The sequence below is a fragment of the Telmatherina bonti genome, assembly GCF_933228915.1.
Source record: "Telmatherina bonti genome assembly, chromosome: 18".
NCBI lineage: Eukaryota > Metazoa > Chordata > Actinopteri > Atheriniformes > Telmatherinidae > Telmatherina > Telmatherina bonti.
In genome coordinates, this window is record NC_136616.1 from 21,234,096 (window position 1) to 21,251,595 (window position 17,500).

The 17,500-nt window shown below is 42.4% G+C and overlaps 2 protein-coding genes across 3 annotated transcripts in view; one reads left to right on the forward strand and one right to left on the reverse strand.

Annotated features, from left to right (window-relative positions):
- Positions 1 to 2,176, forward strand: part of hdlbpb (high density lipoprotein binding protein b) — an 18,028-nt gene extending 15,852 nt beyond the window's left edge. Inside the window, exons 25-26 of the mRNA XM_079257787.1 lie at positions 1,685 to 1,843; positions 2,013 to 2,176. Of these exons, the coding sequence (XP_079113913.1) occupies positions 1,685 to 1,843; positions 2,013 to 2,105 (252 nt within the window). The 3' untranslated portion in view covers positions 2,106 to 2,176. The remainder of the gene's footprint in view (positions 1 to 1,684; positions 1,844 to 2,012) is intronic.
- Positions 2,177 to 4,313: 2,137 nt separating this feature from the next.
- neurl4 (neuralized E3 ubiquitin protein ligase 4) overlaps positions 4,314 to 17,500 on the reverse strand; it is a gene marked incomplete at its 5' end in the record, with an annotated part of 20,634 nt that continues 7,447 nt past the window's right edge. The window contains 28 exons of one of the 2 annotated variants that reach the window (XM_079257432.1): positions 4,314 to 6,769; positions 6,898 to 7,057; positions 7,186 to 7,298; positions 7,643 to 7,787; positions 7,887 to 7,994; positions 8,095 to 8,188; positions 8,267 to 8,446; positions 8,605 to 8,763; positions 8,846 to 9,013; positions 9,090 to 9,242; positions 9,322 to 9,420; positions 10,424 to 10,642; positions 10,769 to 10,914; positions 11,038 to 11,166; positions 11,273 to 11,442; positions 14,083 to 14,161; positions 14,291 to 14,367; positions 14,502 to 14,712; positions 14,815 to 14,977; positions 15,066 to 15,151; positions 15,232 to 15,413; positions 15,528 to 15,801; positions 15,975 to 16,047; positions 16,137 to 16,225; positions 16,313 to 16,424; positions 16,542 to 17,005; positions 17,084 to 17,149; positions 17,251 to 17,500. The exon at positions 17,251 to 17,500 is cut by the window's right edge and continues 261 nt beyond it. In XM_079257432.1, coding sequence (XP_079113558.1) covers positions 6,565 to 6,769; positions 6,898 to 7,057; positions 7,186 to 7,298; positions 7,643 to 7,787; positions 7,887 to 7,994; positions 8,095 to 8,188; positions 8,267 to 8,446; positions 8,605 to 8,763; positions 8,846 to 9,013; positions 9,090 to 9,242; positions 9,322 to 9,420; positions 10,424 to 10,642; positions 10,769 to 10,914; positions 11,038 to 11,166; positions 11,273 to 11,442; positions 14,083 to 14,161; positions 14,291 to 14,367; positions 14,502 to 14,712; positions 14,815 to 14,977; positions 15,066 to 15,151; positions 15,232 to 15,413; positions 15,528 to 15,801; positions 15,975 to 16,047; positions 16,137 to 16,225; positions 16,313 to 16,424; positions 16,542 to 17,005; positions 17,084 to 17,149; positions 17,251 to 17,500 — 4,374 coding nt within the window. In that variant the 3' untranslated portion in view covers positions 4,314 to 6,564. Of the gene's footprint in view, positions 6,770 to 6,897; positions 7,058 to 7,185; positions 7,299 to 7,642; positions 7,788 to 7,886; positions 7,995 to 8,094; positions 8,189 to 8,266; positions 8,447 to 8,604; positions 8,764 to 8,845; positions 9,014 to 9,089; positions 9,243 to 9,321; positions 9,421 to 10,423; positions 10,643 to 10,768; positions 10,915 to 11,037; positions 11,167 to 11,272; positions 11,443 to 14,082; positions 14,162 to 14,290; positions 14,368 to 14,501; positions 14,713 to 14,814; positions 14,978 to 15,065; positions 15,152 to 15,231; positions 15,414 to 15,527; positions 15,802 to 15,974; positions 16,048 to 16,136; positions 16,226 to 16,312; positions 16,425 to 16,541; positions 17,150 to 17,250 lie in introns of both variants that reach the window. The other variant, XM_079257431.1, reaches the window with a different exon arrangement.

The window sequence follows — 17,500 nt, forward strand, 5'->3', positions numbered from 1 at the left end:
ATATATATATAGATATACACTACTCACAAAAAGTTAGGGATATTTGGCTTTCAGGTGAAATTTATGGAACATGCAATATGTTCATGCTACAGTGATATAATATCATAAAAGTAAGACATTTAAGTAGAAGGATGCACTACTGATTTCCTCATCTCAAAAAATTCATTCAACACAAAAGGTAACAACAATGGTAGTTACACCACAACAAAAAATTTGAACGTCTCAATATCTCGTCATGTGCCCTTGAGCATCAATTACAGCTTGACAACGACGTCTCATGCTGTTCACAAGGCAACTTATTGCCTGCTGAGGCATGGCATCCCACTCTTCTTGAAGGGCAGCCCTCAGGTCATTGAGGTTCTGGGGTGCAGGGTTTCGAGCCTCTACACGACGGCTCAGCTGATCCCACAGGTTTTCAATGGGATTCAGGTCTGGAGAGAGTGCAGGCCATTCCATTTGAGGTACACCAGTCTCCAACAGCCGTTCCCTGATGATGCGGCCTCGATGAGCAGGAGCATTGTCGTCCATGAAGATGAAATTAGGCCTCTGCTGTTCATGTAGGGGCACAATCACTGGATTAATGATGTTATTCAGGTAGTATGGGCTTGTCACTGTACCATTCACAAAGTGTAGGGCAGTTCTGTACCAAGTGGACACCCCTGCCCACACTGTAACACCGCCACCACCAAAAGCTCGCCTGGTGACAACAGTGGCTGATGCATAGCGCTCTCCCTGATGTCTCCAACATCGTTGCCGGCCATCATTTCTGCTCAGTGTGAATCGACTTTCATCAGAGAACAGCACTGAGGCCCACTGGTTCCTCGTCCAGCGTAAATGCTCCCTGGCCCATGCAAGACGACGATGCCTGTGCCTGGTGGTGTGGTCAGGTACCCGTGCAGGTCGTCTAGCACGCAGACCACCCTGATGTAAACGGTTTCGAATGGTCTGACGTGACACTTGGGTGCCTCTCACCTCTCTTAAACGTGCCTGGAGTTGAGCGGCATTCATCATTCGGTTTCTCAGGGCAGTGTTCACAATGTAGCGGTCATCAGCACGGGATGTGGCCAAAGGACGTCCACTTCTAGGCCTTTCTGTGACTCCTCCAGTCTCTCCATATCTCTGTTGCAATCTGCTGATGACACTCTGTGACACTCCAAGCTCAGTGGCCACTTCTGTCTGAGAACGTCCTGTTTGAAGCATCACAATGGCAAGGGACTGTTGTTCCATTGTTAGGTGTCGTCTTGGTCTCATGATGTCAAAATGTGAACAGCATGATGAGGACAACTGTTTAAACACCAGCTCTAATTGAACCAGGACATTTATTGGTCAATTCAAGGATCACACACCTGCCGTGATTTTTGCCATTAAGCTTCTTTTTAGAGAACAGCAACTTGTGCAAAATTTATTGAAACATTTAACAGTTGGACATGTGCATTTAAAAGCTTAGAGAAGATCACATTAAGTTCACCTGTACAGGTTTGAATGCATTTTAGGCTTGTTGTGAAATTTCACCCAAAAGCTGAACATCCCTAACTTTTTGTGAATAGTGTGTATATAGATATAGAGATAGATAGATAGATATACATAGAGATAGAGATATATAGATACATACATAGAGATATTGTGGAGTTGAAGAGGCTGGTTAAAGAGCATGTTGCTCCTGTCAATCCATGGTGTCTTTCAGATGCTCAGCGTGACCGAGACCGAGACCTTGGCTGCATACATGAAGCCTCCATCCCGCTATGGAGGAGCAGGAGGAGCAGGAGGTTTGGATGATAGTAGTGGAGGTCCAGCTAAAGGCTTTGTGGTGCGCGATGCACCCTGGAACGCAGCAGGGAATAAGGTAGAAGATGCTGATTTAGATTTTTATACTCATTAATGACTGTTGGGAAAGAAACTGATTGGTGTTAATGAAAGGTGATGTTGAGTATTTACAAAGCAACTTCTTAGTTCGGTTTTAGGGGAAGAAAAAGATGTTGCTAATCATGTGTTGCCTTGTTTGTTTGCTCCAGGCTCCAGACATGAGCAGTGCAGAAGACTTCCCCACATTTGGGACAGGTGTGGCTCCGAAGCAAACATCAGCCTGGGGCCCCAAGAAGTTCTGAAGTTTCTCGGGAAGAAAAACAACAACAAAAAAAAAAAAAGAAAATCTGTAAAGTAGACGATGGGAGACAAAACGAACTCAAATTGCTGCTCGATTTACTCCTCTTCTTTCCTCGTCTTTTTTGTGGCTGCTTTGTCTCTCCTGTCCATACTGTTCTCCCACAACCAGCCACAATGAATTCTGGGAGAATTATTCCTTCTTTTTTTTTTTTTTTTTTTTTTTTTAAAAAAAAAAATCTCTCTCTTACTGTAGTCTCGTTACTCCTCCTTCGCTGGAGAGGGAAAAAAAGAGAACGTGAAGTGCTCTCATAGTTTTGCTGTCCTGCTCCGCAAATCTTGCTGAAACATTTCAACAACTAATTTTTTTTTTATTTATTATTCTTTTTACTTTTCAGACTGCCAAACTCTCCTCAAAGCCAGTCGCATCACTGCAGTTGTCCACATGTCAAAGGACATGTTTTAGTTGTTCAGTATCTGCTGAGTCAGGGAAGTAGAGCCAGAGAGCACCAAGGAAGCAACCTCGTATATCTGAAGTGATATGCTTTCAGGAGATGGAGGCTGTCTGTCCATTGAAACAGCTAAATTAAGGAGTTTTAAGCTAAAACTGAAAAGTCTTTTATAAAAGCAAGAAAGGTTTGTAAACAATAAGATCCTTTAAGATTCTTTAACTGTGGTTTTTACTTAGCGGTTCCTCACTGCCTCGCCTCAGTCATGTGACGCAGCAGGTGAGGCAAGAAGCTGTGTGTATGTACAAGTTAGTGGGCTCGAGAGCGTTTTCACCCACTAGTGTGTTGTAGATTCCTTTTGTTTAATTTCAAGCTTGGGAGCAAAAGCAGCTGCTGTAGTGGACTTTGTTTTTAACTCATAATGACTTGAAAGATGCGGAAGTCCTGTAACGAAGGTTGTTTATTTATTTTAAAAGGAGCCATTTGATTTGAACTACTGTGATCATATGTTTTTATAAAAAGCACTCACTGTAGCTTGCAACCTTGCGTTTGAGAGTGAATGCTTGCGTGTCAGGGTTTGGGAACGTGTTAAAACAGTTGTAATGTGAAAGTGTACAAAGAACTTTTCGCTATTTTTTTAAACTGTGAGACTTTGTTGTTAATTTCTGACATTTGAAAGATTGTGTGCGTGTGAGTGTGTGTGGAAGTCAAGATGTACATTTGAATGAAGCTGAACCAAACTTTTTCATCGTCTTTGTCCGTTTGTCTTTTTCAAAGCTGTTTTCAGCGCTCTTATGGAGGTGTTTTACCTCCTCAGCTTGTCATTCAACTTGCTGCTTAACATTTGAACTTCCCTCCCGAGAAAGAAGCTCACCACCAAGAGCTGCACTTAGGTTTTCTGCTGTCCAAGAGCTTCACGTTAATATTTTGTAGCAAAAACCTTGGATGACCCTCTTTACATTTTTCTGGTTCTGAGACTTAGGCACTGTTGCTAAACTGTGCAGTTGCTTTTAACCAGTTTAACAAAACCTCTTTTGGATTTGAAGTATCAAAGGAATAGATTACCATATAGGAAAATATGCTCAATAGCACCGAGAATAAGATCATTCACTGGAGCATCTTATATAAACGTTTAAGTTTTTAAGCAGAAGTGAATGCAGAAAGAATGAAGATCATTCAAATGGCACTAGTGTTAAGACTTTGTCATAGCTAAATGTCACCTAACTTTAACTTCATACACCTAAAAAGAAATACTCCAATTTATTCCCAGCAAAGCAAATTTTAAGGCAGGACCAGAATAAATAACTTCGTTAGAAGACATCAGAACAACAAAACAAAACTCAGGGTCCAACTTTAAAAACAAAAAAGGTGCAGAAATGACTTCATAGAGTAGAAGACAGATAACTGAAGCAGACTATGCAAACCAACAGAATACACAGCAGAAATGTTGTCAGTGGCACATTAACATACTACAGTCATAACATGTTTGTGGGACAGTAGAGTCATTTATCTGGTCTTAGTGGTAGCTGAAATCTTGGCTGAGGCTGTATTTTATAAATGTGTGTTTGTTGGTAAATGGCAGGACAGAGCTGCCCTGAAGGCAGAAGTATGAAAACTCCCACTATTGGCCTTAATGAGTTATTAGTCTACAACATTTTGAATAAGTTGTGATTGAGTGAAACACTGCAATAACATGTCAGAGACCAGTCTCTTTTCCTACTTTAAATAAAATCTGAAAGAAAGCAACCAAAAGCACCAGCAGGTTTGGTCTTTTTTCTGGTTCCCCAGCAACATGAAAAACGGTTTTCTTTTCTGTGCACACGGTCAGTTTATTTTTTATAAATCAGGAAGATATGATTTGTTATGTAACAGCCTGTACAATGCAACATACAGAAAAACAAAACAAAACAATGTGTATAAAGCAGCACTGGGCTGTAAATAACCCATGTAATATTTTTCACATTTTTGATTGGAAGTGTTTTTTTTTCCGCATCTGCCAAACATTGTAGATCTTCCATCAGTTAGATCACAGCTGCTCTAAGAAAGTGATTGAGCTCCTTCAGTTGTAAATTTCAAGAATAACTCAAAACTGTGCCTTGAAAAAATGCTCAGGTTCGTGTTCTTTTGTAGGTTTTAGCAAATTGGCCAAAAAGACTTAAAAAGCTGCTCACATACAATCAAAGTTGTAGACAGTCCATTTAAACATTATGACGAGTGTAAATCAAATATGGAGTGAAAGAAATGCAGAGCCCTAATTGAAAACATTCACATGTAAACATGAGTGTAGGTTGTTAGATGCAAACAACTTGATGTTGTAATTCTTCCCTGTGGGCCTGTAGCGGTCCAGTCAGCCTGGTAAACAGTGTCAGACTAGGAAAGGTGTGTGAATGGAGTGTAAACGATGATAAACAAAAATGTGCATTTTTGCATCATGCGTTAGCACGATGGTGTATGCCAACATGAAGCAAGCCTACCTGAAGTTTCATTATTTTTAGTGTTAAATAAATTACTTTTTTTTTTTTTTTTAAAAGTATTTTTCCTCTGTCCAATTTCAAATTGATAATTTTTCCCCGAGGACGACTTTTCGCCAGTTGCTAGGCAACCGTGACCTTTTAATAATCAAACGCGCATATACTCGTGGTTTAAACAAACGACATAAAATTTTTTTTGGGTGTACTTAAAATTTATTATTTATCCTTTAATTGCTCTAGTTAATTGGTTTCCAAGTCTTTCCGCTAAGCTATCCGGCTGCTAGCACCGTTGGGGGAAGCTAACCCAAGATGTACCCAGATGGTTCCCATGGAAACGGTGCAGACGGACGCAAACTGACAAAACAATTATTTAACACTAGTTTAGTCTTTTTCTTTAACAAATGTAAAAATAGTTCTTTAAATGTGTAAAATAAGGCATTGATGTTGCCTTTATTAGGCTTGTTAGCTTCTTTCCATTTTTTTGTTTTTTTATTTGGGAGAGCAGGAACAGGGCTAGCCGGTTTGGCTTCTTATTTCATGTATAAATGTTAGCGCAGTACAATCTCATTACTTAACCCTTAGCAGACATAATAACAAGCTCATAAATGTTTTAAATATTTAAACTCCCCTGAAAACTACATGAGATTTTAAACATAGTGACATCCTGTAACTTGTGACACAGTTTATAAGGCTGGAGCTAAATTTACCATTCATAATCTGGCACAATTATAAATTCCCAAAAGGTAGAGTAGCATATTTTTCAGAAGTTCATTTTTCACTCCAGTTTGTCCCTCAGTTTAAAGCTTGTGTTTGGGATCCATATGATAAATCAAGTGAAACTTGGCCTGAATGAATAAAATACAAAATCACACAGAGATGAGTGGAGGACAACAACATACAGTGGTACATGTGTAAACATCTTTTTCTTTTTTTTTTTTTAATCCCTCCTCCAATTTGAACCCCCCTCCCTGACACAAAAAGTCACCAAAACATGACAGTTTTGGGTTAATTCTTGGATTCAAATGGTTTTCTTTTTCTTCTAACCCCACATCTCACTAATTTTAGGTGTCAAGTCTATTAAAGTACAGATGGGCCAAAAAAAAAAAAAAAGCTTCTCCCTGCAGAGAACACTGACCAGAGCAGAGATGGCAAGTGTAAAACTAAGTGCCAAAAAGAAGCCGTTCATGAGGATGGGAAATGATAAGTTCTTTTGAATTGGGGCAGGTGTGAAGCAAATAAACAAACCTATTGCGTCAATGAGAAGTTTAAAAATCACCGACGAGTGTCCAAAACATAAAGTGCAGGCAGTGTCTGTTCTTTGAAAACTGCCGTAGCCACCGGCCATGAAGAGTTCAAAAGCAAACAACCAAAAAGAGATTCAAAAATGCTGAATTGTTATCAATCCCCAGTAGGACCAGTTGGATTACAAAGGAGTCTCTTGCTCAAGGCAGGGCTTGGATTTGGTTGTCAGTTTTATTACAAGTACAAGGAGAGCCACACAGACCCTCCTCAGTCCCACCCGAATGCCACGCGTGTTACTTTGTTCACTCTACCCGAATGAGCAGTCCGTAAAGGAGCGTGCCGCCCTGCTCTTTAGTAATCCACTCAATCTCTGAGTTGCTGAAGCGAGGATCCAGGGGCTCGCTGTTACCAAGCGTCTGAGGACCAACCTTATAGGAACCTGGACGCACACATACCTGGAATCCCACCTGAGCCTGGTGGCAGCGGTGAGAACGGGGGTCCCTAAATCTGTATGAAGATAAGAGGAAGAGTCAGTTTCTATATATTTAGGCTTAAATTCCTGTTTGTTCTAATATGGACTATTAAAAAGAGGCCTTGAGGTATTTTCATGAACAATATGTCTAGAATGGACTTACTGCACTTTGGGAGCAAAGATCTCCAAACCAGAGTAGCGCATAGTGGGGGACAGCCGCACTCTGGGAACCTCCCTGCCAGGGGCGCTGTTCTCTTCAGGCTCAGTGTAGTCGTTAGGGCCTTCTGCCTTCACTGGAGATACTGAGAAGATCGATGACATTCCTGCAAAAAGAAAATGGTTATAGTCACAGGGATTTTGGTAAAGACTACAAATGAAAGCAGCAAAAGAGAAAACAAGAAACAACACAGAACAAAAGTTTAGAAAATTAGATAATAAAAATATGTTCTACCAGGCAGCAGCTGACTGTGGTCCAATGTGCGTCGCAAGGCTCCTATGCTGGTACCGTGATATGCAATGTGCCACTTTTTTAGTGCATTGGAAACCTCACAGTGGGACTTGATCCTGTACAAATGGGAGGAGTTTAACTATGGATGCACAAGTAGTAAATCAAGTCTAAGACATGCAATTGCCTAATTTATTTCTGTAGAAAGAAATCTGTAATAGAATGTGGTGCATTTAAAAAACGAAATTGTTTCCATTCCTGTTTGTAGCATAAGAACATTGGTTGTTTGCTGTTCTCTGTATTCATTATTTGTAATGAAGTAATATACTCAAATTGCAAAGTGACTGCAAATGTTTTATTGATCTCCTGAACTTTGATGCCATATGAAAGTGGCTCATACATTTGAGCTGTATAGTTTTTACTTCAATGCTTAATTTTTCTGGCTGAGGGACCATCTTCTTACCTGAGGGCGAAGCGGCACCATCCAAAGGGCAGAGCGTAGTCCCGGGGTGGTTCTCCTCTTTTGTAATAAGCCTCGTCACCCCGGAGCTTGTGGCAGGACTCACAGTAGCACAAGTTGTACTTTGCGTCTTCATTGAAGTAGCCATCTTAAATCAACAGCACGCACAATTTCACGTTAGATGAAGATTGTCGAGACAAAAAAAATAGATAAATAGTTCAAATAAAGAAAAAGAAAAGGTGCCCACCTGGTAATGTGAGGAGATCTTTGAAGCGGGAGCACAATGCCTGGTACTCACAGGTCTTGTTGGGGTTGACCTCTGGAGGGGGTGTCCAGCACACACTTTCTTTGATTCCTGCATAAACAGAGAAAACTCATGAATTTCAAGACGGTAACAAAGTTCAAAACTGACACAAAAAAAGAAAAAAAAACCCCAAAAAAACGTTGTTTTGTACCATCAACCATGTCCGCCTTCTCCATGTCGCCCTGACAGCGGGTCTCACCGCTGTCTGCACCCACAGCTGGAACATTGTTTGTAACTATGGTAACCTGCCATGACATTTATATTGTTATTTCCACGTAAATATAGACATCTGACAACTGAACTCTGCGAATCTCCGTACTAACTTGTTCACACTGGCCATAGAGGTCAATGAATGGGTAACAGGGAGAAGGGATGTCCTGAGCTGCAACGCCCTGGTCCATGCCATTAACATAGAGGTGAAGGCAGCTGTTAGTATCCACCAGGAGACCCAGCACTGTCCCCTCTGGGCAAGTATCAAGGTTAGGACCATAGTTCTCACATATCTAATGAGGAGATAGGAATGTGATGCAGAAAAAAAAAAAAAAAAAGCATTAAGGAACAGATAAAGATCAATCACTTGTACAAGTGAGAAGACAGTTTGTCTGTCATGCAAGACAAAAATCAATCAACAGCATTGTTAAAAGTGTGTTTGAGTGTGTACCTTTAGGGAGTTGTGGAAGACAGAGTCTCGCTGCAGCAGCCAGGCAGAGCGTTTCAGACAGCATGCTGTGGAGGGAAAGTTGAGCCGGTCGGGAGAGTGGCCGATCACCCCTAATGACAGCGACGACGTCCATGACGGGTTCAGCCGGTCAATCTGAAACTGGTGACCAAAAAGACTGGAATGGTCACACACCATGCCATAATATCTTATTTCTGGGTTGTACTGCAGGAAAGCTAGTTACCTGGAAGAGCTGCTGACGTGCCAGCGGCTGGGCGGTGACGAGCATGCCCTGGTTGTAGCTCGATACCCGGGCTGCTGTCAGATTCTGGTTGGAAAGTTGGATGTTTTTGCCGTGGTTTTCCAGGAATGCCATGACCATTGGCACCAGAGCACACGGCTCACTTTCAACCTGGATATAGCAGGACGTGGAATGAAGGTTTTCTCTCCAGCGTCGAATTCAGAAACATAAATTGTTTATTACTTACCTCTCTTACTGGAGTGCTGTCTTCCTCCCCTTCACTGCAGCTGTCTGAGGAGAGTGAAGGCGCCTTGATGCTCTCCGTGTCCTCCATCAGGGAGGAGCTAACAATGGAAACCGCTGTTATCCGCCCATACAGGTCCAAAACTGCATAGATGTTCTGCAAAGAGCAAGAAGAAGGTACATAGGAATGGTATTATGTGGCTATGTAGGTTTGAGCTGCGTGACAGAGCATGTACCTTAGCTACAGCAGTAGCAGCTGGTCCCATGTCCTCTCCGTCAATAAAGATGTGCATAGTGTCATCGTTGCACCTCTTCACACCCACGCGGTTTCCAACCTGCAAACATACATCAGCCTTAATCTCTCCATTTAGATCATCTCTGGTTCTCAGTGTGTAAAAACACAAACTATTTGTCACCAAAGTTTCTTTAGACAATCAAACTATGGACGTGGAACACAACTAGTTGTGACAATTATGTAAAAATGTGACAACAGAAACTTATCCAAAAGAGCCAACAAGTGTTGAAATGGTTCAATTCACTCTGCATATCTCATTTAATGCTTGCATTTGCAAAGGGTTCAGCATGCTCGTGATCAAAAATGGTTTAAAGCGACCGACAGCTGCTCATCCTTTCCACTGGGGGAGCATTATGCAAATGAGTTGGATGGATATGGAGAGAGGTCCTATGATGTGGACTTTGGGTTTTGTAACGTTGCAGAAATATATGCACAAAAAGCTATATAACATAATAAACATAATCTTGTTAAAGAGTTATTTTTGCCCATTCTTCCCAGCTTAAAGCGTTGCTAAAGCCAGCAGTGCTTTTAATTTAGGCTAAGAAAGTTTCAAGTACAGACTTGGGGAAAAAATAAGATACTTTGATCAAAAGTTCAAAGCTTAGTTTTCAGAAGGCTAACGTAGCAATTTCTCCCTGGTATTACAAAAATGTGTTAACTAATCTCATACGTCAACAGAAACAAAGGATAGAGGTATCTTTTATATCCTCAGTTACAGCTCACATCAAAATAAAAATCATATCAAGTGCAAACTAAAGTAAAGAGTGCTGAGAGTCCCACAATAAATACTCAGTGATAATGTCTGCTTTTTCTTACCATACAGTAAATAGCAGATGCTGACAGATTATTCAGTTCATTTTTGAAAGGCATGTGTTTTTATAAATGTTCATGAAAAATAGATCCTAGTTTGAAGTTTTGAACCACTGGTTTAAGCTAACCAGCCTATGTAGTCATTGTAAATCTTGCTGCAAGAGCTGCAGTGCTGAAGTTTTCATCTGGTCCCAACCTCCCGTCGCTCTCAGTAGAAAAGGGATGTGACTTACCGTCAGCCGGTCCAGTGAGCAGCCGTAGTTCTGGCGCTGCAAGACTCCGTTGCGACGGACCTCAGAGCCACAGAGCAGCCAGGTGACCTTGGTGCGGAGCTGCGGCAGGGAGGGGGAGAGACCTGAAAGCGGACAGGATGGCAGCTCTGGAGGTGCCAGCGTGGTCAGACCGATGTGTAGAGAGCCGCACCACTGCTCATCCACTTCATCAATCCTCACCTGCACACACACACACACACACACACACACACAAGAGAGGGAACTCAGGGAAGAAAACAACTACCTCCTCATACTTGCATTTACCATGTAGTCCCGATGAAGAGGTAGCTGTGAGCATTTCCTTACCTCAAACAACTCGTCTGCTTTGAGCTCCTTCGCACTGAACACGATGCCGTGAGCGTAACCGCCAACTCTGACAGCCTGGCAGCCCTCACCGAGCAGCACCACGTTTTTCCCGTGCTTACCATGGAGCCGATGGGCAACACCTGCCACTACACACACACACACACAAAGAGGATGGAAAATGTTGCTCTGAGAACAGCTGATCATTTTAGGGAGGCTTGTTTTAACTTCTAGTATTTCTTTTTTTTTTCTTTTAAACGTCAGATGTGCACCTGGTGAGTGGATGGGGAAGCTTTTCTCTGTGACATTGCTGGTACAGAGGCTGTTGTCAAGGGGACCTGAAGAGCTGGTGATAGACACCTGAACACACTGACCATACAGATCGATCACGGCATACACCTCTGAAAAAGGCAGACGAAAATAGCTGTTATAGGGATCAGATACAGGTATACAAATTAAGATGATGGCACTTGAACAACTTGTTGCTGGATCATCTATGCTCTCTACCTGGTGGCAGACCGGAGCAGGCAACACCTTGATCCACACCGTTGATGTAATAATGGAGGTCGCCAGTGGCTGAACGCATCATGCCGATCCGTGATCCCGTGGTCAAGGAGTCCAGATCACAACCATAATTGTTGCGCATTGTGTTGCCATCCTGCATGATGGCTGTTCCACTGCAAAAAACATTCAAATTCTTCAGATCCAAATGGAGCTCAAAGGTCCTAAAAGTCCTACATTAAAATTCTGAGGCACATAATTTAAATTTCACATCAAGGGCTGGGGGATATGACAATATTGTTTGGACGATAGAAAATGTCTATTGTTTCATATGAGTCTATCGTTTACACCACGATAAGGTGCTTTACTGCAGTATTTTACATTAAGATGCGCTTTATGGCATACACGCTGCAATAGGGCTGGGCGATATGACCTTTTAGTAATATCCCGATATTTTTATGCCATGTCACGATATACGATATATATCTCGATATTTACCTTAGCCTTGAATTAATGCTTTGGTGCATACAATCACATCAGTAAGATTATTTTGTGTCTCCATTAAAACACAATTGCTCATACTGCCTTAAGATATGCTGATTTTAAACATTTATGCCAAAAGGATGAAATTCTAACGAAGCAAACTGATCAAAACCGTATTTATGGAACAGTTAAAGCAGTGGCAGAAACATGTCATTTTAAAACAAAATAAAGTGACTTTGCATGATGTAATAAATGCAACGTATGAAAATATGTGCTCTAGGGGGGGACTTTTCAAATGATGAACTATTATAAGGCTTTGCTTTATGGATACGTTTTTGAGTTGTCGTGTACTTTTTTTTTTTTAAATCCCAGAGTTTAGCATAGAAATCAGTCTTATAATACAGGCAGAATGTCATCGTATCGTCTCTAATAAACGGCTTCAGCCAGTTTTTAATTCAGGAGTTGATTCCCACTCCTTTCTGTACTATTTAGAGACATGACGAGCTAGATAAATATTTAGCTTGTGTCACACACAGTGGATGAGGTGAGTAAGTGACAGAGGCTGTGAATGTAATCATATATAGTTAATTATTTTTGCGTGACGTGAAAAACTTTGCAATTTACGTCCCACTCTGTAATCCAGAGCGGGATCAGTAGCGGAATTGGCTGTTCATTGTGACTGTAGGTGGAGTCGTGCACGTGTCCTCTCTGCTCCTCTGACTGGCTGCAGCTGCAGCCGGAGCGACTGAGTGCTTTAGGACGGGGAGAGACTCTCGTTCTGACAATAACTTTACAATATGCGCTTTAAAGTCAGTCGCCAAAACACCAGGAAAGTCCCCAATAACTCCAGTAAAAGTCACTAGATTTGTCGCTAGTTGCTTTTCACAAAAAAAGGCGCCAGATTTAGCGAGAAAGTCGCCAAGTTGGCAACAGTGGCTACACGCTGCCTCTCATGACGTAGCACGTAGCTCACGTTATGTACGTAACTAGGTGCGCTTGCTTTAACTCTCTGTGCAAAGCGGTGCAGAGTTGAGGAGGAGGGAGAAAACCACGCCCACAGCTAAAAACAACTGCGTGACAACAGGATACTCAAATATGATGAATATAGGCATTTTCTATATCGCACAGGGGACTAGCCACGATATCTCGAGTATATTCGATATATTGCCCAGCCCTACGCTGCAATATAAAAAAAACATTAAGGAAGACTGTAGCAGATGCATTTCAGAGCAGGATAATTCACTAAAAGATGACTTGCCAACCAAAACTGATGAGCTTGTTTATAAAAGGGAAACTTTTCGGTTGCATGAATGTTTTTCGGATATAAAAAGACTGACGTCGAACCGACATCAGACTAGCTCGCGGTCCCAACAATGGACTCCGACACAACTAAAGGTAACTAATTTTATCACCTGCGCAAGAATCAGGATAAAGAATACAGAATAAAGAATAGAGTCAATGAGCAAACGCCGCAAAAGCAGCGTGACATGGTGGCGAAACCGCTCGTAATAAACTCCAGATGCAAACGCTGCAACAGATATTCATGCATGAATACGGCCATAGTTCTCCCAGATGGAAGGAAATCACTGCTGACGTTGTCAAGTACATCTGACACATAACTGACTATTGACACAAAATTACACAAACAATTTTATATTGTTGTGTTTATCGTTATGGGGATATAATATAAGCTATATTGGGATATGAGATTTTGGTGATATCGCCCAGCCCTACTCCGATCTCTAAGAAATTAGTTGGTTCTGAAATGATCTCTTGTGCTAAATGATGACAAGTAGAGCTGTGACGAGATGCTTTTGTCCTGATTTGATTCTGATTTTTTGAGTGCCCTTTTGATTTCAATTGCAATTCTCACAATTCTTCGATATTGCTGAATTTTTTAGACTAAAAGCAAAAAAAAAGTACAAAACTTTTTGTTTTTGTCATTTTTCTTAATTTCAATTAAAAAAAAAAAACAATAGCCAGACCATCATTCTGCTGCTATAACGCCCAGTAAGACAAGTAAAAAGATCAACGATAAAAATGACAAAAATTTTATAATGGATTATTTCTATTTATTTGAAAAAGAATTAAAAAAGAAAGAAAAAAAAAAAATCGATTTTTTTTTTGTTTGTTAATAAAATCCATTTTAAAATTGTGAAGCAAAAAATCCAGACGTTCGATTTTTTCAATTTGATTTCCCACTCCTAAAGACGAGTATGGTAAAGATCAGCACTTGTTTTGTGGTTTAGGATTCTTCTACAATGGCAAATAAAACAGTTTTAGGAGTTCACACTGCAAAATATCAAATAAAAACATCTTTTAGGCAGTATTACCTTAGCATCCAAGTGTCATAGTCAATATCTGTCATTGTGTTTGGAAATTCAAGCTCCTCTGGCTTGATGGCTGTCACTCCTGGAAACACAGGAAAAACAGGAGACGCTTGTATATAAAAAAAAAAAAAACACACAAAAATAAAATACAACTACAAAAAAACCCCCCAAAACATTACCGTGGGATAAAGACACAAAACAGCTATCTCACCTGCTTCTATTGAACCTGACCAGCGATCCACCATTTTCTGAATAACAATTTCAAACAGCTCTCCATCCCGAAGGCACCTACACACATAGAAATGGTCCGTTCAAAGAACTTTCAGGATTCCCATGAGATTCCCATCATATGAGACAGATGTAGTGAACTCTGAAACTGGATGGATGATCACTACAAGTAACTTCAGCATAATTCCTATCACCTGTTGGAAATGACAATAGCATCGTTGAACTCGCTGCGGCAGTTCTGACGCAGGGCGGTGCGCCCCCCATTGGTGATGACAGCATTGGTGCCGTGCAGCTGGTGGAAACGCAAGTCACTGGTTGTGGTGGTCCCAGCTACTGAGCAGGGACTTCCAGGGGACATGGCAGTAGGCCCCTCTGAGCTGTCCTCTGGAAGAGGGGGGAGGTCCACTAAGAGAATGACAAACAACAGAATAAAACTTATCTTAGATTTTTCCTTTAAGTAGGATCTGAGATGGGGTTATGTATTCCTTCTTCTTCTCTGGTTCTCACCCATGTCGTCCATGATAGTGGCCTGGGCAGCTTGCCCATAGAGATCGACCACGGCGTAGACGCTGGGGGGGACGTTCCAGGCAGCCGGGCCTTGCGCCACGCCGTTCACAAAAAAATGGAGGCTGCCATCTTCTTTCCGCACGACTCCAACTGTGTCACCAGCCTGCAGGTGGGTAAAGTGCAGATAAAGACTAAAAGGAAGGACTACAAGGGATGAGAGACGTTACTAATGAGCCTAAAAAACCACTTACTTTGAGTCGGTCCAAGTTGTGGCCATACTCATCTAAGATTGTGGTTCCGTTGTGCATCACACCGTTCCCTGTCATCATCCACGTCCCTGGAAAACATCCCACAACACGGATCAGGCCTTCCGGCTGAGAAAAACACCACAGTGTACAAATTCCTCTTATATCTTACCTGAGCGCAAGTTTGTCATGGTGGAGGGCAGCTGCAGGTAGGCAGGGTTGTGTGTTGTGACTCCAATTTCAATCGAACCAGCCCACTTGTCAACCATCTTGTCGATGCGAACCTGGAAAACCTCGTTGGAGCGCAGCGGCCGGCTGCTCAGGACCACACCATGGTTAAAGTCATCAGTCGCACTGTGGGAAAAAAAAGCGTTTAAAATGCTTTAAAAACTGATAGCGGTGAATTTCTACACATTATTATTATTATCTAAAAGTAAAGATTATCCAGTAGAAAGGAGACGGACTCACTGTGGCCGCAGTGCCGTCCTGCCATCGCAGATGATGGCAGCTTTTTGGCCACAGTTGGGGTGAAAGAGCAGACGGTCAGGTCCGTCTGAGTCTGGAGTTAACGAGAGAGCAGGCCGAGGTCGACCGACATCTGGTGACAGAGCCCTCATGATGGCGTTGTTGCGTCTGAGGCGGTCACTGTGGTTGTGATTATGAACTATGGTGACTTTGACAGCCATGCCGTAGAGGTCTACCACTCCGTAGACCACACCAGGGGTCTGAGCGGCCGCAACACCTGGGAAAGGAGACGCATGCTGTGGTTAGGTAAGACAATTGACATGTTGCATTCTCAGTCGCTTTATTCCCACTAGATGCTAATATGTTGGCTGCTTTTCAACCACACGTCAACCGCTGCTAAAACATTAACGCAGCAATCCACAGAAAACCCAGTATCACAACCTGTCTCACCTTGATCAATGCCATTGATGTAGAAATGGAGCGCACCGCTGGCTTTACGCATCAGCCCTATATGATCCCCTTCCTGGAATTGGATGGTACATAAGTTAAGATTAACAGATTTCAAGTGATAAAAATCATAAGGAGACGTTTCTGCTTTGCGTTGCCACAAACCTGAAGTTCGTCGAGGCTAAATTCACAGTATTCCCTGCGGGTTCCTTTCCCATTGGTTAATATCCCACAGCCACTCATCATGATTGTACCTAATAAGGAAACCAAAAATTTCACAATGAGTGTCTTCTGATTTTATCTTCAAACACAGATTCTTGGTCTTATAAGGTGTGTGTTACCTGAGCGCAGATTGGTCATGGTTGCAGGATAGTCCAGGTTATTTGGGTTGTGTGTGGTCACACCAATCTCGATTGAGCCTGACCACTTGTCCACCAGCTTATCGATGCGAATCTGATAATAAGACAGATAAAATCTGTTTTACACACCTAAAATAAATGTTTAACATTCCCAACAGTGGTGTCAGTAAACAACAAGCATCATAGCAATGAGTAGTGTAATTGCAAACACCTCGAACATCTCGTTGTGGCGGAGCGGCCGGTTGGTCATCACTACACCGTTGTTGAACTCATCCAGTGGTCTCCTCCGCTCTGCAGTCTTGTTGTTGTTGCTCAATTTGATCAATGTACCACATTTCTCATGGAAGAGCAGCGCGTCATTGGTGGTCATGCCACTCGTCACAGCTCCCAGTCCCACCCCTCCATTTCCAGCTGGGCTGTTATTAGAATTTCCACCATCTCCCCCAACACCTCCTCCTGACCCTGTCCCACTGTCACTGTTCATTGAGCCTCCTCCACTGCTGATGCCTCTGTTATTCCTGGAAAAAGAGTCAGTTCCAGCGTTTCCTCCTCCAACTTCACCGCCGCCGCCGCCGCCGCCTCCTCCACCATCTTCCCCTCCGCCCTCATCTTCAGAGCGATAAAAAGATACTATTGCATTGTTGAAGACGTCGAACAGCTGGTGCTCTGTCAGAACTGGAGACCGGAAGAGAGCAGCCATCAGTGCAGGTCCTACTTGAAAATATCTGATGTCTGATCTGAGGATCTTCTTACCAGTATCAGGCTCCAGGTTGTTGGGAAACTTGTCTGGTCTGCTGTGACTGCAGCTGAGCTCAGGCACTGGCAGAAGAGGAGGAAGAATAACGCAGAGATGAAAACAACCCTTGGTAAAAGATGGAAAAAAACAACAAATACTCCGTAAAAAAAAAAAATGCTCCTACCTTCATCTCCATTCATTATTTCATTCATTGCTGCCACATTCATCAGTGCTGCAATTCCTACATCCTCTCGACCCCCACGTACTACCACTTCTTCTTCTTCCTCCTCTTCGTCCTCCTCCTCGTCCCGCTCTATTGTCTCTCTCTCCCTCTCTGAGGAAGGCGGTGGCGGTTCGCAGCTCACCACCGTCACTTGAGTGCACTTGCCATACAGATCCACGACGGCCCACAGCTTGGACGGCAAGCCGCTGGC